This window comes from Aspergillus tanneri (genome assembly GCF_003426965.1).
Source record: "Aspergillus tanneri strain NIH1004 chromosome Unknown AapTan_1_pilon_pilon_pilon, whole genome shotgun sequence".
NCBI classification, from domain to species: domain Eukaryota; kingdom Fungi; phylum Ascomycota; class Eurotiomycetes; order Eurotiales; family Aspergillaceae; genus Aspergillus; species Aspergillus tanneri.
In genome coordinates, this window is record NW_022984628.1 from 4672602 (window position 1) to 4697255 (window position 24654).

At 46.7% G+C, this 24654-nt stretch overlaps 7 protein-coding genes across 7 annotated transcripts; 4 read left to right on the forward strand and 3 right to left on the reverse strand.

The window, feature by feature from the left end:
• Positions 1 to 497: 497 nt before the first annotated feature.
• Positions 498 to 1766, forward strand: ATNIH1004_003516 (putative oxalate/formate antiporter; the record flags this gene model as incomplete). The annotated part of the gene is made up of 3 exons (XM_033568193.1): positions 498 to 645; positions 713 to 805; positions 859 to 1766. The coding sequence occupies 3 exons, from the start codon at positions 498 to 500 to the stop codon at positions 1764 to 1766; spliced, it is 1149 nt and encodes a 382-aa protein (XP_033430188.1).
• A 650-nt stretch (positions 1767 to 2416) lies between these two features.
• Positions 2417 to 3470, reverse strand: ATNIH1004_003517 (oxidase ustYa family protein; the record flags this gene model as incomplete). Its single annotated transcript, XM_033568194.1, has 5 exons — positions 2417 to 2661; positions 2717 to 2816; positions 2871 to 3001; positions 3057 to 3188; positions 3245 to 3470. 5 exons carry the CDS (start codon positions 3468 to 3470, stop codon positions 2417 to 2419), a joined length of 834 nt encoding a protein of 277 aa, XP_033430189.1.
• Positions 3471 to 6445: 2975 nt separating this feature from the next.
• On the reverse strand, positions 6446 to 6772 carry ATNIH1004_003518 (uncharacterized protein; the record flags this gene model as incomplete). The annotated part of the gene is made up of 1 exon (XM_033568195.1): positions 6446 to 6772. The coding sequence occupies one exon, from the start codon at positions 6770 to 6772 to the stop codon at positions 6446 to 6448; it is 327 nt and encodes a 108-aa protein (XP_033430190.1).
• A 2618-nt stretch (positions 6773 to 9390) lies between these two features.
• Positions 9391 to 10788, forward strand: ATNIH1004_003519 (Gfo/Idh/MocA family protein; the record flags this gene model as incomplete). The annotated part of the gene is made up of 3 exons (XM_033568196.1): positions 9391 to 9500; positions 9551 to 9684; positions 9749 to 10788. 3 exons carry the CDS (start codon positions 9391 to 9393, stop codon positions 10786 to 10788), a joined length of 1284 nt encoding a protein of 427 aa, XP_033430191.1.
• Positions 10789 to 12463: 1675 nt separating this feature from the next.
• Positions 12464 to 16202, forward strand: ATNIH1004_003520 (cation-translocating P-type ATPase; the record flags this gene model as incomplete). The annotated part of the gene is made up of 10 exons (XM_033568197.1): positions 12464 to 12669; positions 12721 to 12794; positions 12847 to 13386; positions 13570 to 13702; positions 13757 to 13997; positions 14049 to 14425; positions 14500 to 14823; positions 14946 to 15479; positions 15534 to 15851; positions 15902 to 16202. 10 exons carry the CDS (start codon positions 12464 to 12466, stop codon positions 16200 to 16202), a joined length of 3048 nt encoding a protein of 1015 aa, XP_033430192.1.
• A 595-nt stretch (positions 16203 to 16797) lies between these two features.
• ATNIH1004_003521 (NmrA/HSCARG family protein) lies at positions 16798 to 17727 on the forward strand (the record flags this gene model as incomplete). Its single annotated transcript, XM_033568198.1, has 1 exon — positions 16798 to 17727. The coding sequence occupies one exon, from the start codon at positions 16798 to 16800 to the stop codon at positions 17725 to 17727; it is 930 nt and encodes a 309-aa protein (XP_033430193.1).
• Positions 17728 to 17848: 121 nt separating this feature from the next.
• ATNIH1004_003522 (type I polyketide synthase) lies at positions 17849 to 24558 on the reverse strand (the record flags this gene model as incomplete). The annotated part of the gene is made up of 8 exons (XM_033568199.1): positions 17849 to 19327; positions 19373 to 20122; positions 20167 to 22349; positions 22405 to 22598; positions 22651 to 23639; positions 23685 to 23973; positions 24022 to 24230; positions 24415 to 24558. 8 exons carry the CDS (start codon positions 24556 to 24558, stop codon positions 17849 to 17851), a joined length of 6237 nt encoding a protein of 2078 aa, XP_033430194.1.
• Positions 24559 to 24654: the final 96 nt, after the last annotated feature.

Below are 24654 nucleotides of genomic sequence, written 5' to 3' on the forward strand. Positions count from 1 at the left end.
CCCCAAATTCGGGCTTGAGCAGTTTTCGGATCTTGTTCCGGCAATGGACAAGCGTCCATCGGCCATCCTCGCACAGAAGCACCATCACGTGTCTGTGAAAACCCCTCCACCACGGCAGCCCGTTTCATATTAGTTGTAAATAGTGTACTATTTTGGGTCACTGGTGTTGATGATTGCTTTGTCGTTGCATTTGTGCTTTTGACTGATAATATTTCCCCCATTTATTGATATCCACGATTTCTTAGACTTCCATCGTATTGTCCCAAGCATCTTCGCTATTAGACCAAGGCGGGTTAATGGCGAACATAGATTTAGAAGCACCCCAGCCTGTCTCGAATAACCTGCAGTCAACAAATGATTCTGTTGAGAGAAGACCCTCCACATTCCTTCAGGAACCTGTCTCCGGAGTAAGAACTGAGGAACGAAGTGAACATGAAGGAAAATACCCTGAGGGCGGCCAGCGAGCATGGCTTGTTGTTCTGGGCTCATGGTGTGCGATGATGCCTTCTATGGGGCTTTTGAATACCATTGGTGTTCTGCATGCCTGGACAGCAAGTCATCAACTCTCAGATTACTCGTCGTCCAAGCTTGGATGGATCTTCGGCGCTTTCAGCTTTTTCCTTTATTTCGGTGGCGCCCAGGTTGGTACGTAATATGTGCCAACAATATCTTTCAATGATTTTCTGAAATCTAAACCATCAATTTTTTACAGGTCCTATCTTCGATAGCCGTGGGGTGCTGCCTGTGGTACTGCCAGGATCCATTGGCTTGGTCTTAGCCGTGTTTTTCTTCGGCGAAAGCACAGGTAGCCATCACCTTCGTTCAACACCGACCTAGTCCATTTGCTAACTCGATCAGAATACTACCAGATATTTCTATCCTTCAGCGTCCTTGGTGGCATTTCCTCATGCTGCCTCTTCACCCCTGCCGTATCCGCCGTCGGCCACTGGTTTAACCTCCGCCGTGGACTCGCAACCGGCATCGCCTGCACAGCCGGTGGCCTCGGCGGCATGCTCTTTCCGCTAATCATCATATATGTGAGCCCCAAGCTCGGTTTCCCATGGGCAATGCGAATCATCGGCATCCTCTGCTTCATCCTATGCGGTTCCGCCTGCATACTACTCAAGACCCGTCTCCCACCCGATCATAAACGAGGCATGGCCATCGATCTGAAAGCCCTTTTGGATCCAAAATATGCCCTGACGACGCTTGCCGTCTGGCTCGTCGAGTTCGCGGTGTTTGTCCCATATGCCTACATTGTATCTTATGGTCTCCACGTTGGAATGGAACCGACTCTAGCCTATCTACTAACAGTGTTCTTAAGTGCGGGGGCTATACCAGGCCGAGCGTTCCCTGGTCTTCTCGCCGATCGAATGGGTAGATTCAACGTCATGTCCTTGACGGCTATAATTTGCGCGATCCTTACCTTAGCGCTATGGTATAAAGCTGTCAGTAGCAGTGCAGCAATGATAGCTTATGTGGTGCTATTTGGGTTTTGGAGCGGTGCGGCTATCAGTCTAACTCCTGTTTGTATCTCGCAGGTGTGCCGGACTGAGGATATTGGGAAGCGGAACGGCACGGCGTTTACACTGGTCAGTATTGGTACTCTGATTGGGATTCCACTGGCTGGTGCAATCCAGGAGTCTAATGGCGGGGATTATTGGGGACTGATTATATTTGCGGGGATGTTGTATCTGGCCGCGTCTGTGGCGTTTGTAGTTGCTAGAGGTGTTGCTGGTGGTTGGGGGTGGAGAGTAAAATTCTGATCGGTAGACGTCTTGTCATAGACATCTCGTCTAGTGACTGTCAGGTCAGTTATTGTGCCCTAGAAATATGCTAGGTGTACTCCAATCCCGTGTGTATATGCCTTTTGGTTGATCCCCTTGAAAACCTTCGCCCTTTCAATGATATCTGATCTGAGCGTTACCAGATTGGGGGACGTGACTACAAAAGGAAATACAGGGAATGATCAGTTAGGTAACATAGCTATTGTTAGCGCTAACCTTCATCATACAGAGGTCTGCTGCGAGTGTAGCTTGGCTGTCTTATATATTGGGCGTTTAGTAGTCCTTATATTTGTATACTATAGTCTAAAAATATATCTAATGTTGGCCTGCCTTACCCCTTTTTTTTACATATAGATTAGAAATGAATAATAAATGTAAACAAGATCATTTGTAGGCTAATTCTAAAAGAGCAAATTTAATGTTACTGTAGAGTAATACCAAACATTTAGTATTTACTCTTAACCGCGAGTTGGCTTGGGTAGCCAAACTAATTACTAATAATCCGATAATTATATTTGCGTGAGAATAATATTTTGCATAAATTGATTAATAGCGCTTACCACTATACTCTTCAGGAAGTAGGTCGCTTCTTGAAACGAAACCAACACCGTTCCTAGGCCCTGGGTTAATTAAGGAATCTCCGGATAGACCCTATCCCCACTCTCCGGTTTCTCCTGCAAAAAATCCGGAGGAGGAATTTGAGGCAGCTGATGATCTTGAGCCCATTGTCGAATCTGATCGAAATCCCTACATCGATGGCGGGTATTAAAGTCAACGAAAGGTCGTGGGTCCTCAGGCCAAACCCAAACTTGACCTAGGACTCCAACATCAACCGTGCACATGAGCTGCTGGCGAAGAATGTCTAAGCAATGCGCTGTCGGGCTAGTTAGTCTCCGTGAGAGTTAACTTATGCTGGGGAGGACACTCACAGACATGCCGACGAACAATGTAGTCATTGTTCGAGAAAGCGCCTTCGCCCCGGGAATGATAGTATTCGTAATTGTAATAGAGTGATTTACGAAGGAGGTTCTTGTTAAGAAATTAGCTTCCATAAGTGCGTACTAACATCGTGTATAGACCTACCAAACAGTGTAGGTGGTGTAAACCTTCTAGGTTTGCAGGATACCCACCCCCATATTGATCGTTTATCTTAACTTGATCTGGGGAGATTCCAGCCTTTTCTGCGTCCTCTGGAGGAACCCGCAAGGGGCGATCTTGGTACATTGTTAGGATCTGCTGTCTTATGCATTGGTCTATAGATATACTCACATTCAACTCCCAAAGATTCCCATGCTGCATCAACCTCAGGACTAGCATTGCCTCGAAAAATATTCTCTTTGAGAAATGAGCCGTTGAATTGCTGAATATGGTAGGTAATATCTTGGTCTTTCATCAAGGGGGCTACAAGGGATTGGACATCAGTGATCACGTTGCGAAAGAATTATCGGACAACCCACAGTACTGAGAAATGTGCTGAGTGCAACGACTATCCAGGTTTTGCCAGTGATAGCCAGCTACACTTCCGAATATAAAGATCAAGGAAATGGCTACGAAGTACAGAAGGGCCGTTACCCATAGAGGGCCATTCCTTGTCTTGCCTTTCTCTTTTGGCATCCGTGGGCGCGACTCTTCATCGGAAAGCAGCCCTTCAGTAGGGTCGACATCTGGAGACGATGAGATCATTTTGGGAAATTCCGAACTCCTTGTCTGATATGCACGTAAACAGGTTTCACATGAGCTATCTTTAGTCAAACAATGCACTGGTAGATAAATAATTTATTAAATTTGTAGCTCGAGTACGTGATAGGCATCTATGTAGGAAGGAATTGTCGGAAAGTTTATCCACACTCTTACATCATACAGCAGGGTTTTTTGTAAGTGCTATTTCCGAACCCAGATAAACTTTTTATTTCGATCAAATAAAATGCATATTGTGGCTGGTTCCGAAATCAAGCCTGCTGAAAACATCTTCATAAAGACGTGTGTGTTGGCTGACCTGAGTCTTGTCGTCATGGATTCTTATTCCGCATACTCCAACTTTGACAGAGACCCCGATTTCCTGACACAAAAGGTAATACAAGGACACAATTGAATTTACTGTACCAAACTAAAAATAAATGGATAATAATAGAACCCAATAGGCTTGTGTTAAGAGATAATGCAGTTTAAATTTAGAATAGAATATAGTGATCATCATGACGCACCCGTGGCCTCTCCAATCTACTCCATAGCTATTTATAGGGCCATATACGTTGATACTGTTTGCATTTCAGCAGTCAGATGAAATCTAAATCTATTATACCATCGATATCTTCTTCGGATTATTAGAACCGCCTTTATATAGGCCGCAATTTATTTGCAACCATGCGCTTTCTTGGAAATATCACGCTGCTAGCTGTTCTGCTCCTTGGCGCAAACGCACTTCCTGTTGACCAAAAGAGAGCAGAAGACTCTGGGGTAGCTAGCTATCCTAAATATAACCCTTACAAATCCTACACTCCCTACAAACGGGATGTGGAACAGGGTGAGGCTGAAGCAGACTCCGGAGTGGGTAGCTATCCTAAATACGATCCTTACAAATCCTACAATCCCTACAAGTGAAATCGTGAACGATTTTGAAGTCGATGGCCATGCAGGCTATGGAGACCACAAGCTCAATAGTCAAGGTGCCTGCAGGCCCTATACTTCTAAAAAGAGGTGGAGCAAGCATTGGACACGATGGGAGCAACGGTCGATATTAGGCTGTATTTAAATTACTATATCATATATAATTAATACAGCTCCTACAGTAGTTTGCTATTTAATCATAAAATCAATGAATTACAGTCCTTAATAATATATATTGGAAATTGCCTCTACGCATTGGATTACGGAATTTAAAGAAATGTGAGCCATAGGGCGTAAGAATATGGCTCGAGACTACCCTTTGCTTGAAAAGACTTGGTGGATGCGAGTAATAGAAAAGAGATTGACAAAGCCATTAAATAATAAAACACTATTACCCCCGGTATATTAGTATACCAATTATGCTTCAAGTCGGACACTCATCTTCCCCGCTAAGGCCTCCTTTCTCATCACTCTAATTAGGATGATTTTATTAGCTTTTTCGGTTCCTTTCATACCAGATTTTAGGATAGACCAGCAATCCAGACTACCACCCTCTGGCCATAACCGATTTTTTCCTGGCTGCTCCTCTGGTACCCCTCAATGGCGGTAAACGTTGAATCTCTCCAAGTCTCATCTTGCCTTCGGCACTGGAGGACGTGCTTGTCCAGGGCTACATGTGGCTGTAGTGAGTCTGTTCGCCGCATGCGCCAAAATTTTTTGGTTATTTGCGCGATGATGATAGATATGTACTCCTATAGAGCTTTTAGACAAGGCCTTGGACGGATCTAAGCTATTTTAAATTTGCTTTATTTCATTCTTAAAGATCTGGACCAAGAAACTCATGGAGGAATGGTAATAAGCAAGGAAATCTGGGTTCATGATTTGTGATGCTAACATCGATATCAACAGGGTTATTATTATAAATTCATCACATACTGTTTATCTAACCCGAAAAATGGAGAGTTCTGAATGACACCAGGGATCTTACAAAGTGCTTAATAGATCCTTCAGGAAAGCAATATGTGGAGGCCTGGAAGATTGGAGTTTTAATCTCAAAAGTACAGAGCAATAAGAGGCAGCAGAAGAAACAGGCCTCCTAGATAGTGCTTAGTATTATTTTCTATGCGCTGGGAGCGCCCACATCCCTGCCTCTGGATGCTGGAATGTAACACATGGTGCATTGTCATTGTCCTTGGAAAATAGCGCATGAGCTATGAGCGGGGAAGAAGGCTATAACTAGCAAAATACATGTACATTGCATATTATGCCTTGTTACCATGACCCAATGGTCAAGAATATTAGGATTTAGGAGCATATGAGCTGACCCATCGGCAACTTCCATGATACTTTTATATTAGCCACCTACCGATACTGGAAGGGGCATATAAAGCATGGTTAGCTTTACACTAATGTTCTTTATTGAGTAAATAAGAAGTAGTAATATTTATTGTTAAAGAAGCTCCTGGTGTAAGATAAGTTCTGTTGAATTTACTATTTACGTAAAATAATGTCTAGGTGATAGTGTGGCAGTGGATCGTAAAAAAGAGATGTTTCTTATACAACTTTGCAAAATCGGAACTTGGGGTTCTATCTAATTGTAAGAATATACTACAAGCTTCGTTCGTCATTGAAAAAGGGAGCATTCTACTTAATTCGAGTCTCGTCGAGTTCATCCTTTGAGGGTCTTGATCAGTCTTTTAAGAGTATTCTCCGGGCTGTGGGCGCTCATCTCAAATCCACCAGGCATAATAAGCCCCTTGACGCCCCAGCTCTCCATTCTAGTACTCTGGCGGACGTACTTGCGATACCGCGGAGCACCAGGCTGACCACATTATCGGACACGATTAAGCTGTCCGACTTGAGGAGGCCCACTTCGTCGCAAATTTTCAAAGCGCGAATATACAGGTCTTGATCCAGGAACAGGCAATCGATAGTAGTAAGCTTCCCTTCAGCATGGAGCCTCTTCAGAAAATCCGCCGCAGACCCCACCACTACCCTGACAATATCACTCAAGCTGGCCACATCAGTCAGGTTCATGACAAACGATGCAATTAGCGGGTTGAATTCCAAGCTCCAGAGTCTAAGATGGTGCTGCTTGTCTCTAGCAGCATGGCCATAGCCTCACCAAAGGAGATGGCAGAATCACCGACGTATCCACCTAGCTCGACCAGAACATTTGGTTTCTCCTTTTCCATTATCTCGCGGACTTTGTCAGCTTTGTTGCTATCGGTGTTGATGAGAAAGTCGTTCTGTGCTGCGAACTCGTCCATCACGCGGAGGATGGCCAAGGGAGAGCCTCGCAGCTCGTTTCGGGTGAAATGACGGTAGGGCCAGAAGGGCGCTTTCGCGCCCATCATGCAAATCCACGTAGTCATCATTGGCGAACTTGCGTAGAGATGGGTATTTGGTGGTGAGTTCTTCGGGAAAAGACATGGTGTTTTTTCTTACATGCCGATGGTGTCTAGCTTGAATATAATCGAAAAGTTTTGATGGTACTTCAATAGACCAAAAAGAGATGTTATAAGAATCAGCTGCAGAGCAACGCAGATATTTATAATCCCCTGCGGGGAACTTGGGCAATGCAAACACAATAGTCTTTTAATGAGTCCTAGACCTTTCATCCAATATTACTAGGTCGAGTCTGGCCTATACTATATGAGGAGAGCACGTACTAACTAGTAGGAACTTTTAACCAATCTACCTTGCCTTTACTTACAAAAATCTCATAATAGATTCAATGTTCACAATAATAAGGATAGTTGATTACTATATAAATTCACCACTAAGTCTGTCCAGTACTGAGCTTTGGACTTCAAATCAGAGGAGCTCATTGACAGATGATTGGAAATAATTTGATCCTCTTTGGTAGAGACTTATCGGGGTTCGGGATCCGATAACCCCAAGCGCTTTGGTGAGCACTTAGCGTCATCCCCCTGAATCGCTCCCATTCCTTTAGATAGTCATTGGTGAGAGAGAGCACATTGGCTACGATGGCTGAATTAGTTGATTATTGTTACTACTGTGATAAAGATCCTAAGTAGGCTACTGGGATAGCTGGTATACTGTTATTTGCCCACCACACCCGACCATGAGCTAATGATCATAACATTATCACAGTTAGGAGCGAGTCCCGGCTAGGTAGGGAAGGGGAACAATAATATTGTAGTCGTTGTTGTTACAGGGTCGTAGTTAGAGTCGCAGTAATAGGCTCAGAGCTAGTAGTAGAGGTAGTAGGGGTCGCTGTCGCTGTAAAGGTAGTTATAGCGGAAGAGATGGTACCGATCACACAATATCGCTAACCAGCTACAAGGGCGGCGCAACGGCAGTGCCGACAGCGCGACGGTACTGCTCGTCTGGTGCCCACAATGGACTGCATAAAGTGGAGTGCAATGACACCGTTGTCAAGCTGTGGCTAGAGCTCTCATTACAGAAATGGAATCATTCTGCGGCCCATATTCAACTAGCGTCAATGTTAAAGACCAAATGGACTTCATGCTAGGAAAAAAATTTGAATCAAGTGTTGCTACTAGCCTGAAGCTTCCAGCGAAATTTTCACACGGAGCGTTACGCGACAAAACTGGAATTGGGGAAGTATTGTAAGGGGCTAGAGCCCCTCAGCCTACTCGGGCCCTCAGCCCTCGTGTTTCCTTTCTCCTCGCCTGCCACATGATTAGTATATTGATTAGTACACTCTATCATGTGACTTCCCCCCCCTTACTTCGCAATCGTCTCATCGCTGTTTCCTCTTCTCTTTCCTCTTCGACGATTCCTTTTGTATCCACCCTAGTTATTAGGTTATAGAGGTTTAGCCCTTGACAAGTATACCCCATTTCATGTTTCCTGAACAGCTTGCGGAAGAAAACGGACACTTGCCACATATGTGTCGTTGGTTCCATGCATCATGGACATTGTTGCCCATGTGAATGATGTCATGTCGTTCTTTAAGGGAGTCAGTGATTGGCACTGACATGAACAAGCATCTCCTGAATAGAGCTCGAACCTCATGCTGCAGCTCCCATAATGCACTGGAGCAAATGTGCGTAGAGATGGTGGAGACTATGTACGTCGTTAATAATTCAGCAAGAGACACAGCCATGTGGCATGCAAGGACTTTAAAGTGTCAGAGGCATGAAGGTGCCTTTTAAGACAGCATGTTTATTCGATCCAAGCCGCGTATCCTTGCAGGTTACGAACGGCGAATGTGAGACGGTGAGGTGTTGATACACGTATCCATGATACGGTTAATGTAAAATACATACTAAAGGGGTTAGTGGTGATGAGGTCAGAAAGCATAGTGGTACAGATATTTGCTGAGCTCTATTGGTAGGGCGATGCTAGTATACAAGCCACGAGAGGAAGATAGAATGCTAGAAGTTTGTCAGAGAATTTACCCAGTAAAAGGATTATCAGGAGTAGATTTCATATACCTTCTCTGTCTATTTTGATAATTCACTCTATACTGTCCTCGGCTTGTATATCCCTTGATTATTATGACAATCATTCATATCCGAAGATGAAGATACAACCAGTTATATAAGTTACGAGGACGAAATTTCAATTCTCATATCAAACATAAATCCATATTAAATCATGAGTAGCCCACCGTCGACTTGCTCTCCGGCAAAAATCTGATCCATGAAATCTCCCATTTGGGAAGGGGCTAGACTTGGACGTCCCTAATCAGGAATAGCCTTGCAAGGATCGCCCAATCCGTCAGCACCTCACTGGAGGCCAATCTCTATGTCGCTTAGACATAAAAAACAGGAAACACTGTAAAGGGGCGATATTTCTCTTTATCATCCATGTGATATCAATGCGACCCTCAGAAAAGTTTATCTGACTCAGTTGGGGCTGACGCGATCGATCCAACGCGTGATTACATGACGTCATCATTATCAGAGTGCGAACGACAGCTTAAATCCCACTGCCATAATTGCAACCTACATGATCTGATTTGATTTAAAGAGTCATATAAAATCTAGAGGGAGATATCGCGATGGTTTTCGGCGTGCTGTATCGTATCTACACAGGTTTTATTAGTCCTCCACCGGTCCGGAAGCAGCGTGATCCCATACGATTCGGGCTCCTCGGAGCGTCGAATATCGCGTAAGTCCATCTTATTCTATTTCCCAAGTCCGGTATTGACATGAAGATAGCCCAATAGCCCTGATTGTCCCAGCCAAAGCACATCCAGATGTGATCATCGCTGCAGTTGCAGCCCGAGATCACAGTCGCGCAGAGGCATACGCCAAGAAACATGACATTCCTATCGTCCATTCCTCCTACGAAGGTAAGCAATATATGGCACCCTAATATAACTTCCCTTACAAGCAACATTTGTTCAATAACTACAGATCTTCTCAGCGACCCTTCAATCGACGCCATCTACATCGCCTTACCCAACAGTCTCCACTTTGAATGGGCCCTGCGCGCCGTCCGCGCCGGCAAACACGTCCTCCTGGAGAAGCCATCTTGTTCGAACGGCGAAGAAGCCCATGCACTATTCAACCACCCCTTGATCGAAGCGCCTGGTGCCCCTATTGTCCTGGAAGCATTCCACTATCGCTTCCATCCCGCATGGCAGGTATTTCTGTCCTACATCCACGGGGATCCTACCGTGGGGCCAGTGAAACATGCTCTTGCACAGCAGTATCTTCCCAAGGGAGGAGTCCCGATTACCGACATTCGCTGGCGGTATGATCTTTCCGGTGGCGCGATGATGGATTTTGGGACGTATCCTATGAACTGTCTACGTCAAATTCTGCGGGAGGAACCGAAAGAGGTAGTTGAGGCAGAAGGGAGGCGTGTGCCTTCCAGCTGTGGGTTGGACTACGACAAGCAAATTGACCAGGCAATGACGGCGACATACAGAACAGAGAGCGGTGCAACGGGAAAGCTGGTGGCTGATCTGGCTGCGTCGGGAGGCTGGCCCTTACTTCCGGCTTCGTGGACGAAATGGCTACCGGGTTTCGGCTGGCCTAAGTGCGAGGCTGAGTTGGAAGAAAAGGAAGTGAAGGGCCCGGACGGTAAAATCCGCTCCGTCAAGCGGAAGGTAACTATCTGGAATCATCTCATGCCGAGTGTGTATCACCGGATTGATGTGGATGATACGATTACAATCCGGCGTGCGGGCCTGGTTCTGAACACATGGAAGGAATCCAAACGACTCAAGGCGTATAGTTGGCCATCTGATGATGAACGAGCGATTGTCGGGAAAGAGTGGTGGCCAAGCTATCTCTATCAACTGAATGAGTTTGTGAACAAGATCAAGGGGCGCAAGGGTTCGGGCGTCTGGGTTGATGGAGATGATAGCATCAGGCAGATGGAGGCTATTGATCGAACCTACGAAAAGGCTGGGATGAGACTACGACCGACAACCAGTTTTGAGCTATGATGTTTTAATAATATTATTTATTCGGAGATTCCTTGACATTATTCTGTTCTTTGAGGCATCGGACTACTTACTGGAGTAGCAGCGGGTACATTTGATCCCACCACCCCTTCGACTGGGGCGGGCTTTTTTATATTCCAAAAGCAAGGTCTTCTTTGTCTTCTATGGCTTTCTAAACAAGATCTACGTCTTAAGTTGAACGTTCAATTTATAGACTCGAAGATAACAATTCAATGCGTACACCCCCAGTTATATGATGATTCACCCTATTGAGTTCTTACCATCGCCTCAATGCTAAAACTAGCATCTACCATAGGTCATATGTATATACGGAATTTATTCCGCATAGAATCATATTGATTTCTAATCAATCCGATGTTCATCTTGTATATAGAAACCCTCAATTTTACGGATAAGAATAATAACAATCAATCCTCTGATTTACAACAGATTGAGTAAACTGAAGCGATCTCGACACGATCACTATAATTCAGGGGAAAGTGGGGACAGAGGAACACCATATCAGCTACACGCACGTAACGTACTAAGGACCATATTTGATATCTATCTTGCCTTGAATACTATTTGATGAACACATACTCTTATCCAGCAATAGGGCCAGGTTCTCAGGGGAAATAGCACTCAGGGTGCCGAGGTGCTAACTTAGGCGCTCGGGTCGGGTCCATATATTTTTCATATCATTTCCCTCTACTTCTCTTTCACTTAGCACCCTGAACTGGAGCTGGTTATGTTGGAATATACAATATCTATTTTAGTAGCACGTAAGCAGGCGACATCTAGCTACAAAACTAAGAGAATACAATATATCTTCTTAATAGTACGTAACCAAGTTCCTCTGATTCACCTACCTGTCAAATGTAAGACCCATAGCTGGGAAGAATGCAAATTAATGACAACTCTTAGGATAATCACTCGGAGCTAAGGACCCATACCAAGAAATTCGCGTTTAGCACTGCTTGCTGCTCAATAAGTGGGCCACCCTATCACGATACCCCTTCACACTGTGTAGAACATGTCAGGCTTAGTGGCTGCAGTCGAGACACACCCGCATGCTGCCAATCGGGAATTAGCCAATGGGAACATTAATATGCACAGGCCAAGTTAGGTCAGATCTAGCAAAGTCACGTTGGCCCCACACAGCACGCAGCTGCTATTAGAGGTGGAGGCAGCAAAGCTTAACATAATTTTGCTTGTTCCTATAATTTAGAGGACTGTCAATTTGATCTTAAATTTGCCGCTGATATTTTCTTGTTTATGGTGGTGCCTAATTATTTTTTCCCCTTGCCTCCATTAGGTTGGAATATTAGACGATAAGCTCACAGCTCTTAGCTCTGAGGGAATAATGTCCAAGGTTGCATGCGAGTACCGGGAGCATTATCCTCTCTCGAGTAGAGCTCAGATGGAGCTGAGACTATATTGTGAGGGATTTTGCCCGTACGAGTGGACATCCGCGTTGAGCAGGAAATGCCGCATCAGGTGCCGCCCTAAGCTCTGGGTGTCGTAATTCGCGCACCCATCATCCACGCGACGCCATGTGTCAGTCTAATTTACACCGCATATGTGTAAAACCTATAAAGCTCAAAAACTAAGAACCAATGTCCTCCAACTTACGAAAATTTTTCTTCCAGTCCTTGGATCTCAGCTGGCGATTCAGAGGATGGATACCGATGGCAAAGCGGACCCAGCGCGGCTTCGCTGGCAGGATGCCGACGAGGAAACGGGAAATAGAGCTTCCTCGAGGACCGCTAATCTCACTCGAAAGAACTCAACTGCCTCGATAGCATCACAGTTCTCGATTCGCAGTATGAACCGCAGGACCACAGTTGATCCGTCGCTGACGCTTCCAATCCATTATCGTACCATGTCTGTGGTTTACTATATATAGTTGCCATTGGTGTCTGACCTATCTTACAGCTCCTTTGAGATCGACGAAGGCAAGGAACGGAAGCGAGCTGAGGCCGCCGAAGCTAAAGATGCCATCGCTGATGGTATGTCCATACATCTTTAGGAAGTGAGATTAAGCTGACAACTGATGTGTAGATCTTTCAAATCTCGAATGGCATATCCTATCCGCGATAGAACTTCAGAAACAATGGCAAGTCGATGCATCACAAGGATTATCTACCGAACAGGCCAAGCAACATATCAGCCAATATGGAAAAAATGCTATTTCGCATATGCCACATCCTTGGGTTTCACAAATATTGGGATACTTTTTCAAAGGGTTTGGGGCAATCCTACTGATCGGCTGCATCCTGGTGTTTATCTCGTGGAAGCCACTAGGCCAACCACCGGCAGTAGCCAACTTGGCACTGGCCATCGTTCTGTTGGCAGTGTTCTTTATACAGGCTGCTTTTAACGCGTGGCAGGACTGGTCATCTTCCAGAGTCATGGCATCTATCACAGCTATGCTCCCAGAAAGCTGCCTTGTCTTGCGAGATGGTTCCCAAAGCATGGTGCCTGCTTCAGAGGTTGTACCCGGTGATATTGTTTACCTCAAGGCGGGTAATAAACTGCCGGCGGATATCCGCTTCCTTGAAGTTTCAAATGATGCCTGCCTGGATCGTTCTATCTTGACAGGTGCGTAGCCTGCCATACGTTCCAAGAATAGTCTAACAGTCTCAGGCGAGTCACTCCCAATTAACGCGACGGTGGATTCCACAGACAACAATTATCTTGAGACACGTTGTATCGGCCTTCAAGGCACTCACTGTGTGTCAGGAAATATCCTTGGCATAGTCGTCTCTACTGGTGATTCAACAGTTTTCGGTAGGATTGCAAAATTGACAAATGAGCCCAAGACGGGATTGTCAACTCTGGAAAAGGAAATTCTCCGCTTTGTTATCCTCATTGTCCTCATCATGTTGATGATGGTGATTATCGTTATTATTGTTTGGTATTTTCTAATCCCTCCTCCTAAGCTCCGTAGAAATAACTAATCCACCCGTAGGGCTACATGGCTCCGGAAAGATCATCCTGGCTGGATCAATGTTCCTACTTTGATTGTTGATTGTGTCAGTATTGCTATCGCCTTTATTCCAGAGGGCCTCCCAATTGCTCTCACAGCAAGCTTGACTATCACCGCAGCCCTCATGAGCAAGAACAAAATCCTTTGCAAGTCGCTCAAGACAGTGGAGACTCTGGGAGCTGTGTCGGTGATCTGCTCTGATAAGACAGGCACGTTGACTAGGGTACGAATCCTAATATAGTCAAATACGTGGGGCGCAGCTGACATGTAATAGAATCAAATGTTTGCCACCGACAGTGCGGTTGGCTCTTCGTCTTTCGACCCAGCCGCGATCAAAGAGGACATGCTGGGTGTCCAACATCTACGGTCTATTGCCGCCCTTTGTAATGCAGCTGAATTTGATGCCTCCTCTGCTAATATTGACCTTTCCTCGAGACGTATCTACGGTGATGCAACTGACCAGGCTGTCTTACGATTCTCTGAAAGTCTTGGTCCTACTGATGAACTCCGTCGCAAGTGGAAAAAGACACACGAATTGCCATTTAACAGTAAGAATAAATTTATGGTGCGCACCTTAACACCGACCGATCCGGAAGTTATCCCGCTCGCCTTGTCTGCTGCCGAAGCATCGGAATTTAAGCAAGAGGACAGGTAATTAACACCCCCCACGGAGCGGGCCCCAATTATGTCAAATATACAAACTTGTAAACTGACTAAACTGCCAGATTACTCACCATTAAAGGTGCTCCTGACATTTTGATCGAACGTTGTAGTAAGACCACCGGTGTTGACGGAAGCTTATCAGCTTTGGACAGCTCGACCCTTGCAACTGTCAAAGAGCTTAAAGATCGCTGGTCTAGTGAAGGGAAGCGTGTGATCCTTCTTGCACGCAAGGTTCTTCGTGGATCCGAAGTCGGCATCATATCATCATCGCAGCAGTTTGATTCTGAGGTCCTTCGCCAGGCAGGCAGTGATTTGATCCTGGTTGGTCTTCTGGGTATTGTCGATCCACCTAGGGGGGAGATCCCTGATGTGGTGAATACCTTGAGGTGTGCAGGGATTAGGATATTCATGGTAAAATATACACCCACTTTATACTTTCTTAGATTAACCATGTTCAGGTGACCGGCGATTTCGGGCTTACAGCTTTATCAATTGCGCAACAATGCAGAATTGTAACAGCGGCGCGTGTCGACGATATCAACGCTCTACAACGATTTCCCAATCCTAGGTCCATTGAAAAAGAAGGAACTGTATCTTCGGCAATCGTTATAACGGGTGCAGACCTTACGAGTCTAAATGATCATCAATGGGATCAACTCTGTAGATATCAAGAAATTGTCTTCTCACGCACAACCCCGGAGCAAAAGCTTCGTATTGTGCGGGAATTCCGTGCAAGAGACGAAATTGTTGGCATGACCGGCGATGGAGTCAATGATGCCCCATCACTAAAAGCAGCAGACATCGGTATTGCCCTTGGAAGTGGGTCGGACATTGCTATTGAAGCGTCCGACATGGTATTATTGGACTCGCTTTCCGCCATCGTTGAAGCCGTCCAGTACGGCCGTGTGGTATTCGATAACTTGAAAAAGACAATTGTGTATCTTCTTCCTGCCGGATCCTTCTCCGAGTTCTGGCCCGTGATGGCCAGTGTGGTCTTTGGTTTGCCACAGGTTCTATCTTCCTTCCTTATGATTATCATTTGGTGAGAAATCTCCAGCCACAGTTATAAATACTAGGATACTAACCAATGAAATAGCTGTTTCACAGACTGCGCTGCTGCGACCGTTCTTGCATACGAGAAACCCGAAGCGGACGTCCTATTGCGCCCACCTCGCAAACCCAAGCGTGACCGTCTCGTCAACTGGAAACTGATCTTACACGCGTACGGTATCTACGGAATGCTAGAAACCGTTGCGTCTTTCTCCATGGCCTTCTGGTATCTTGAGCGTAACAGGATTCCCTTCTCCGCATTATGGTTTAAATTCGGAGCGCTCCCCGAAGGCATTGATCAAGACTACTACAATGCAAAGATGAACGAAGCCAGCTCGGTGTACTTTATCAACCTGGTTGTCATGTAACTCATGCTCCATCCCGGCCCATTGTCACTAAACTAACGCATGTTAGGCAATGGTTCAACCTGATGGCCGTCCGAACTCGCCGTCTATCGATCTTTCAACATCCACCCGCATTGGATAAACAGACGCAGAATCTGCTCCTTTTCCCTGCGATTCTATTTGCCCTCGTGATGGCCGTGTTTTGGCTGTACATACCATCGTTGCAGGAGGTTCTGAATACGACCAACGTCCCTGCCGAACATTACTTCCTTCCGGCTGCTTTTGGTCTCGGGATTCTTTGTCTTGATGAGATGAGAAAAGCGGGAGTGAGAAGATGGCCGAACGGGATATTGGCGAAATGTGCCTGGTGAGGAATAGATATTTCATGTAGCAGTCGATGTACATGCCTACATTTGCATGTGTTACTATACTAGTGAAGTGCGACTCATAACAGTGGAACTGCATATAATACAAATTACACTATTTTTCATATTCCAAATTGGACCTTGAATCTGGTATCACATGTGTAGGTCACCTGTTGCAGATCCAAACACCACCAAGAGAAGGACTAGTCCAGACCATTTTCGAACCACACCTATATCACATCTATGTCATTTACACAAGCATCCCCCGCTCGTTCAGCATTCTGTCAGAATAAAGCTAGTCCATATTGAGACATCATGTGAATATACTTACCCAATACTCCTCATAGAGGGGTGCTGACAATCCTTCTGAATACAACCACTTCAGACCCCCCCAATAATAAACACATTCCTACCGTGGTCACCAACCGGAGACAAGCCCCGAACGAGCTTTATCCATTGTCACTCCCTCCATCTCGGACTCCGACCTGCGAGTATACAATTTAATACGTATCTACACCTCTCGCCCTCCCACCTATTCTCTACCTACCGACCAACCTCAATATCAGCGAAGTAACTCCCCAAAAAGCAGCCACCATCCAAAATGTCCAACCTCGTCGTCATCACGAACGCAACAAGTCAACAAGGCCGCTCCGTGATCTCCGCCATCCAATCAGACCCGGTCCTTCGCAACCAGTACATACTGCGCGGAACTTCACGCGATCCGACGCAACCCGCCGCCAAGACCCTATCAACACAAGGCGTGGAGATGGTCCACGCAGATGTCACAGATACAGCCTCCCTCCGCGCAGCATTCACCAATGCACACGTCATATTCGCATGCACAATCACCACCTACAACGGGAACACCTACGAGCATGAAGTGGTGCAGGGCAGAGCCCTCGTTGACGCGGCTGTGGACATGAACGTCCCATATTACATCTTCTCCACGTTGCCGAGTATCCTGGCTGAGTCGAACGGCGCACTCACGAACGGGGTCCACTTCGATGGAAAGGAAGAGGTAGAGAGGTATATTCGGACGTTGCCGATTCGGAGCGCGTTCATCGCGCCGGGTTGCTTCATGTCGAATTTTAGTCGGTCGTTGGCCCCGAGGATGCGGGACGATGGGACCTATGCATTGTCGTTGTTTGTCCGTCCAGATACGCAGCTTCCGTTGCTTGATACGGAGGGGGATATGGGGAAGTGGGTTGCTGCGGTGCTGGCGGATTTCGAGAAATATGAAGGAAAGGTGATCTGTGCTGCGACGAGGATGTATACGATACTGGAGATCGCGGAGACGATTGGTAGGGTGGTAGGAAAGACGGTGGTTTATAATCAGATGCCGAAGGAGGTGTGGGAGGAATTTTTGCCTGAGGAGATGGGTCCTCATTTGAGTGATATGTTTCAGTTTATTCAGGATTATGGATATTTCGGTAATGGGACCCAGGAGAAGGTAGCTTGGGGGGCGCAGCAGGCGCGGGGAAAGTTGGTGACGTTTGAGGAGTATTTGAGGGCGCATCCGCTGAGTTTGTGATATATTCTACTCCGTACTGGCGGCATGATATGGAAATGGCCTACGTATGATATTTATGGCATGAATAAATTAAGTACTTTTATTTATCCAAGAGCAATATAAAGGATCGACTAATATCCCATCAATTCATCGCACGTTGGAGAAATTGCCCAAAAGCAGACATATGCTCTCCCCTCTCCATCATTGAGAAATGGTTCACCCCATCCAGAACCGTTATATGTAAGTTTGGCCTGCCAACAAGGGAAGCCCACCCATCACCACTGAAATCTTTCCGGTCATTCAACAACCAGACCATCTCACGGGGATCGTCTGGTCGAATCTCCATTTTAGGACCGTCATGACACACTCCAAGGGTTGCGTAGATAAGATGTGTCCGGACAGTGAGATTAAATGGACTAATCTTATATGCGTCCAGGAGCCGGATGAACGCATCAAAATGCGGACGCAGCCAGCTCGGCGCAGTTCCATTCGCCCCGAAAACACCAATTTCATCAAAGAAATCGTACATTCGCTGTGGAGGATTCTCAAGCCCTATTGGATTCGGAGCATCGATTAATACCAACCGAGCCGTACTCTCCCCTGCGTCAGATAGTTGTCTTGCGGCTTCGTACGCACATATGCCGCCTGCAGACCATCCGGCGAGGTAGTAGGGCCCAGTAGGTTGGCGTCGACGGATCTGCAGGATGTACTTTGCAGTGAGCTCTTCTAGGGAACAATTCATGTCATGAGGTGTCTTCATGTATGGACAATTGAGGCCGTAGGCAGCTGTGTCGGGGATTTTGGGAAGGTGAGCGTAAGATGTTGCGGAGCCAGACCCATCTGGGAAAAAGAATATTGTCTTCGATGCGGTTTTTGTGTTGCCCCAGAGAAGAACTGAGGTTGATTGGGGACCTGTTGTGGCGTCCGAGGACGGAGATACAGGTTTTGCTGGTGGTGGTGGGGGTGTGCTTTTGTCAAGACCGAGTGACTTGCCAACTTCCGAGAGATTGGGATAGTCGGCGAGAATCGTGGATGGGATGTCTACTCCCAAGGTTTCAGAAAGCGTGCTGGTGATAGTGAGACCTAGCAGTGAGTCAACACCTAGATCAGTGAACGGAGTGGCTGGTTTTATATCGCTGATCGCGACTCCTGTCTCTGATGCGATGGTCGATCGAATGGTGTCCAGGATGGAGTCACTTGAAGCCGATTCGGTCATGATGCCAGTTTCGTGGCCAGATACACTGTCACTTGTTGCTGAAGAGACCGTATTTGAAGCACCAAGGAAGTTAAGAAGGTCGTTCGGAGTAGGGTATTCAGCGAATAGGGACGATGGAACTTCGGTTCCTGTTTCTTCCTGGATTCGGCCACTTATTGTTAGCGATAACAGTGAGTCAATTCCATAGTTCGCGAAACTGTCGTTTGGGTCCATGTCATTTGCATCAACGCCGGCTTCGCTTGAGATGATACTCATTATTCGAGCTGTAGTATTGTCCGTCTTTGGAGCGATGGAATTTGCTTGCGGCTGTCTCGGGATGGCCTCATTTGTTTGCGGCACTTTTTGGCCGGCGGCTTTGGGACCGGAGAGCAACCGATCAAGCAGTCGTCGAGGAACTCCTTGGAACTACGCCAGTCAGCCTGCGTCCTTTAGACTGATAATTTTTCTCACCTGAACTCCTTCGTATAAAGCAACAACAGTATCACCTTCCAGGATATATGTGTCGCCAAGGTATGTCGACCCTTCCTCTAATTGCATCCGGTTGTATACTTGATATGTCTTCCCCCGAGTTAGGGGCACTGCACAACGCATACGATGCCATCCCTGATTAACAAACACCTGTGTGTTGCCTGGAGAAATATCGCTGTTCATATTAAGCCCAGCGATATGACCCAGACTATCTATCCAGCAAGGGTTGAAAGTGAACCCGTTCTCGTCAGTCTGGAAACATACCGTCGCTGTAGCTTCATGTTCATCTGAGTCGAGAACGACTTCTTGCATGCCCTGGTAGTCCGAACCGTATTCAACCGTTGTTGCGAAGAGTTGGTACGCTAGACGTTTTTTTAGAACATGTGCGTTGCCATGAAGTGTGCTGGCCCGAAGGGACGCAATTCGCGAGAGAATTAAGTATGTGTTTCGTTTCCAGTCAGCAAGCCAAGTCTGTCGCGGTGTAATCCGGACGGAAAATGTAGCATGTTCTGTTGTATTGCCTTCGGGACCACTGAACAGGCGGAAGGAAATGAGGTTGGCGGTCCAATCTGCAGTGGCAGAGACGTGATATAGATTTGCAGATTTGCCCTGTGAAACCAGTGGATTCTGTACTTGCATATCTGCTACGTCAAGACCAACAGATTCGTATGACATATTCGACTCTTGGATCATATATGTAGCGATTGTGAGGGCCACGTCGGCGTAAAGGGACTGATTGGTTAGCACAGAACAACAGTGAGTGTGTTTTGACTTACCGACGGACAAAGAACAGCTCCGTGCACAACATGCCCCTTCAAAATTGGCGATAGACTTGGATCGTTAATGTCAGACACAGCCGACAATGTGGAAGTCGTAGTTCCATGCTCCTGCTTCAGGATCTGCTGAACAGAAGGGGACAGGAAAAGGGAAGTTTGGCTGTCTTTGGCAGGAGCCCGACATTCGCCTTTCGTAAGACAGAAATCATTCTGATACTGGATCCAATAATTTTTCAAGTCCCATGAATATAATGGGAGTGGAAGAACCTCCTGCTGGGTCATCCATGGACGATGATACTCTGTCCAGTTGATATCTAGGCCGTTTAAAAACAGTTGTTCTAGCCCTGCGGTCAGCACCTCCCATGTATCGACATTCTTACGCAGTGATGCGACGGTGGTTGCGTCCTGGCCTAGGATTCCTTTGACCATGCCAGAGCAAACCGGATGAGATCCTATTTCTAACCACATGGTTTTTGAACTTATCAGGTTTGTTGCTTGTACTGCCTCGATTGCACCCTGGAAATTCACAGGTCGTCGACATGCCTTGGTCAGGTACTCCGCTGTCAGGGTATGGCCATCACCTGCCGGGACAGCTGCATCTAGTAAAGGCGAGATGTAGGTGATCTGTGGGGCACGGTAGCGTATATTTTGGGCCATGGTTTTAAAATCCTCGAGTATGGTATCAACCTGCGCCGAGTGAAATGCGAAAGGCACGTCTAGCATGGTGCATCCGATTCCGCGGACTGCCAATCTCTCCTTTAGAGAAGATAACTGGCGAATTGGTCCGCTAATAACGTTATTGTTGGGTTGATTGAAACAGGCAACAGCGCAGGCGCTGTCCAACTCTCCTTGGATGTTGACGATTGAGTCCCTCACAGCCAACATACCATGCGTCCTGGGCCTAACTTTCTCGGCCAGTAGTTCAGCTCGTTTACCGACAAGGTATATTACGTCCGCAGCGGAAAGAACTCCGGAAGCATACATCGCTGGATATTCGCCTAGACTGTGTCCAATGGTGGCAATGGGTTTGACTCCTAGGGATGTCCAAAAAGTGTACAGAGCCATTTGGAGGCAAACCAAGGCAAGGTGGTCCCTCATTTGATCGACATTATCCTCTGTGGATCCATATATGAGGGAAAGGAAACCTGGGAACCCCTGTCTTTCGGCAATGCTATTGAATCGCAGGAGATTGTCCCTGAAAGGCGGGATTGCATCAAATAGCTGTTTTCCCATGCCAGAGTAGAGGGTGCCCTGGCCGCTGAACACCATGACAACTGGTCGGTTACTAGCCTCCTTATGTGTTTTGGTTAGATTCTTTTCGAGGTTATTTTGGATGGAGCAAATATCCGCTCCGGACACAATGACTCGGTAAGTCTGGTGCATACGTCTGGCTGTGGTGGTATACGACAGGGATGACAACGATGTATCAGGATTGTCTGTCAGATACTGAACCAGATTCTTTATATTTCTTTCGAGAGACTTGACTGTCTTTGCTGTGACGGCAACAGTATATCGAGTCCGTGGATCCGGTACATCTGACCTGAGCTTCTCTGGTGCGTCCTCCAACAGCACTGCGGTGTTCCCACCGGCAGCACTGAAATTGTTCAGAAAAGCCAAACGTTTCTTGCCCGGATCTCGTTTCCACTCCTTTGGTTGAAATATAATATGAATGTTCCTGTCTAGTAGGTCATCCGGATATGTGTGGTTGATTTTCGTTTTAATCCCACAATGGGGTGGGATGGTACTGTGTTTCAACATCATTAAAACCTTGACCATAGAAGCCACACCGCTTGCTGATTCTGCATGCCCAATATTTGCCTTTGCAGTGCCTAAATGAAGTGGAAGATTCCTTTTAGACTCTGGCGCAAACACCGACAGCACCGACTTCATCTCCGTGGCATCTCCGGCCTGTGTGCCTGTACCATGCATCTCAACATACCCTACATCCAGGGGATCTATTCCGGAATATCGAGTAATACGATTGAACACAGCAACTTGATCTCCCTCAAATGGGCGTGTGATAGAATCAGTCCTACCGCAGTGATTTGTATATGCACCGCGGATAACGCCAAAGATAGGATCATTGTCGTACAGTGCGTCTTCAAGTCGTTTCAGGAGGACGCTACCAATGGAGTCGGACCGGCAGTACCCGTCTGCAGCATCGTCGAAGGCGTTACAGTTACCTGTTAATTCAATAAGTTTCCATCCTGTTAAGTATTGGAAAGAAGGAATGAGTACCCTTTGCGGTAAGAAAATGCCCACGATCCAGTCCACAAAAGTTATCTGGGTTAGTCAAGACATTCACGCCACCAGCCAGAGCAGTATCGCATTCTCCCCGCCAGAGATAAGCACAAGCTGTCTGAATTGCTGCAAAACTCGACGAGCATGCCGTGTCAATACTCAAGCTCGGACCACAGAATCGAAAAAAGTAACTATTCCGCCGTTCGTCAGCGAAGTCAAAGCTCCGTGATAACAAGAACATACCTCATCCGACCCGGAATGAATGCCCTATTCCCCCCCGGGATAAAATATGTATCAACATTCTGGCCACTGTTTACCTCTCTCCAGTCATCACTGGTCACGCCATAAAACACGCCAATACGGTCTTGCTGCGTACTTGCGGTAGAGTTTGGAACTAAACCGGCCATTTCAATAGCTTCATAAGCTGACATAATACCTAACCGTTGAGCGGGGTCGGTGTTTTCTGCTTCTCTGGGAGACATATTGAAAAATCTGGCATCAAAAACACCCGGCTCCTTGATGAAGCAGCCATATTTGATACGGCTTGTGTTCTTCGTTTTTCCGGTCGCATCGTAGTGCCGTTCCCAGTTGAATCTATCCGGTGGAATGGTGCGATGTACATCCCGACCTGCGAGCAGGAGGTCCCAGAATTCTTCATTTGAGGCAGCATCGGGGAACCGGCCTGAGTACCCTATTACCGCAATTTTGGAATGGGAAAAATTTCCTGATGTGGGAGTCGTGATTATTGCTGGGTTTTCGATCGAAAAGTCTGTGACAACTGTTAGGCCAGGGGAGATCTGGGATAGAGCGTTTGAGATGAAAGAGCCGCGGTATGAGATATGCCAAATTTTGCAACTTGTGAAAGCATGGTGGGCTAGTTCTGTAGCTAAGCAGTCGACTACAAGGTTGCATTGTAGGGGCCTGGTCAATGTCTCTGCAACCGCACGGCGAAGAAGATCTTCAAAGGTGAAGGAGGTATGGACCTCCCCCGACGCGGCAGATATGATTTTGACGCGCTGCACCTGCTCATACAGTGAAGGATCATGTAATTCCCCGATAATGTCTTGGCTAGGAAACAGGTGCGGGGCGTGGTATGGCAACTCAATGGGCAATAGTGAGTGTTTTAATGCCGATGACATGAGAAACTGAGGTAAGAGTCCAGGTGGTCCACTTATGGAGACGCTGCCGGTGCTGAGGGAACTGATATACAGCTGATACACACGGGGAAGATGCTGTTTGAATTAGCTTTATCCACCCATTTAGAGAGTTATGCAAACCTTTTCGGTGTTGAACTTCTCTATAAGATCCTCCGCTACGGCTTTCTCGATCCCAACGACGGCGCACCACGCCTTCTGGTCCTCATCAGGGATACACAAGTCCTCGCGGACTATCAAAGCAAGCATTGCAGTCTTCAATGCCACCAGAACGGACTCTACGGCAACGGGGAGCAACTCCGAAGGCGTGGGCGAGATGCTGATGGCCGAAGCAGCGAAGGAGCCTGTACAAGCGCCAACAAGATAGGTGCTGTCCGTGGTAGGGAAGGGCCTTGAAGCCTGACCATAATACCTACATTCTTAGTTCCGCTTCATACAGAGGAGTGTTTATGGATTATACCTCATATACTGCGCGATCTGGGTTGTGCAAAGGAGCGAAAACTTCAACGCTGGACAGGCATGGCTCTTTTCATGCTGCGCAAATAAATCGACCAATGTTGTGAAGCATGGAAACCAGTTTTGCTGATGGATTGGCAGAGTGCCAACATATCGTCGAAGGTGGTACCCAACCCGGTCAAAAAAGGCCGTCAGTATAGGGTCATCTTTGACCTGCAGAAGAGTATGCAGGGTCGTTTCGAAAGGCACAGTTTGGTCACCGAAGATAAAGACGTCCGCTGATTTAGGAGACATTGAGGTCTATTTTGTTCTTCACGTGTAAATGTACTGTACTGAAGTGGATGTTGATTGTAAGTTGTCGTCTGAATTTATCCACGGTATAAATGGCATAACTCACTATATTGTTAAGCATGCTACACATTTTTTGCAGGACATCGGGTCCCGAGAATATCTGCTTGTTGTCAAGGTTTTTCAGTGGCAGGGGATAGGGTTTGTAGTTCGGGGCCACAGGGTCCGACGAGGTTATGGTATCAGATGACATGCCAGATTCGGATTTTTGGAAATACAAATGTATGCAGAGTGTATATTGAAGGCAGGTGTATGCCGAAGGGTTCAGTAGAGGCTATTTTAATGGTAG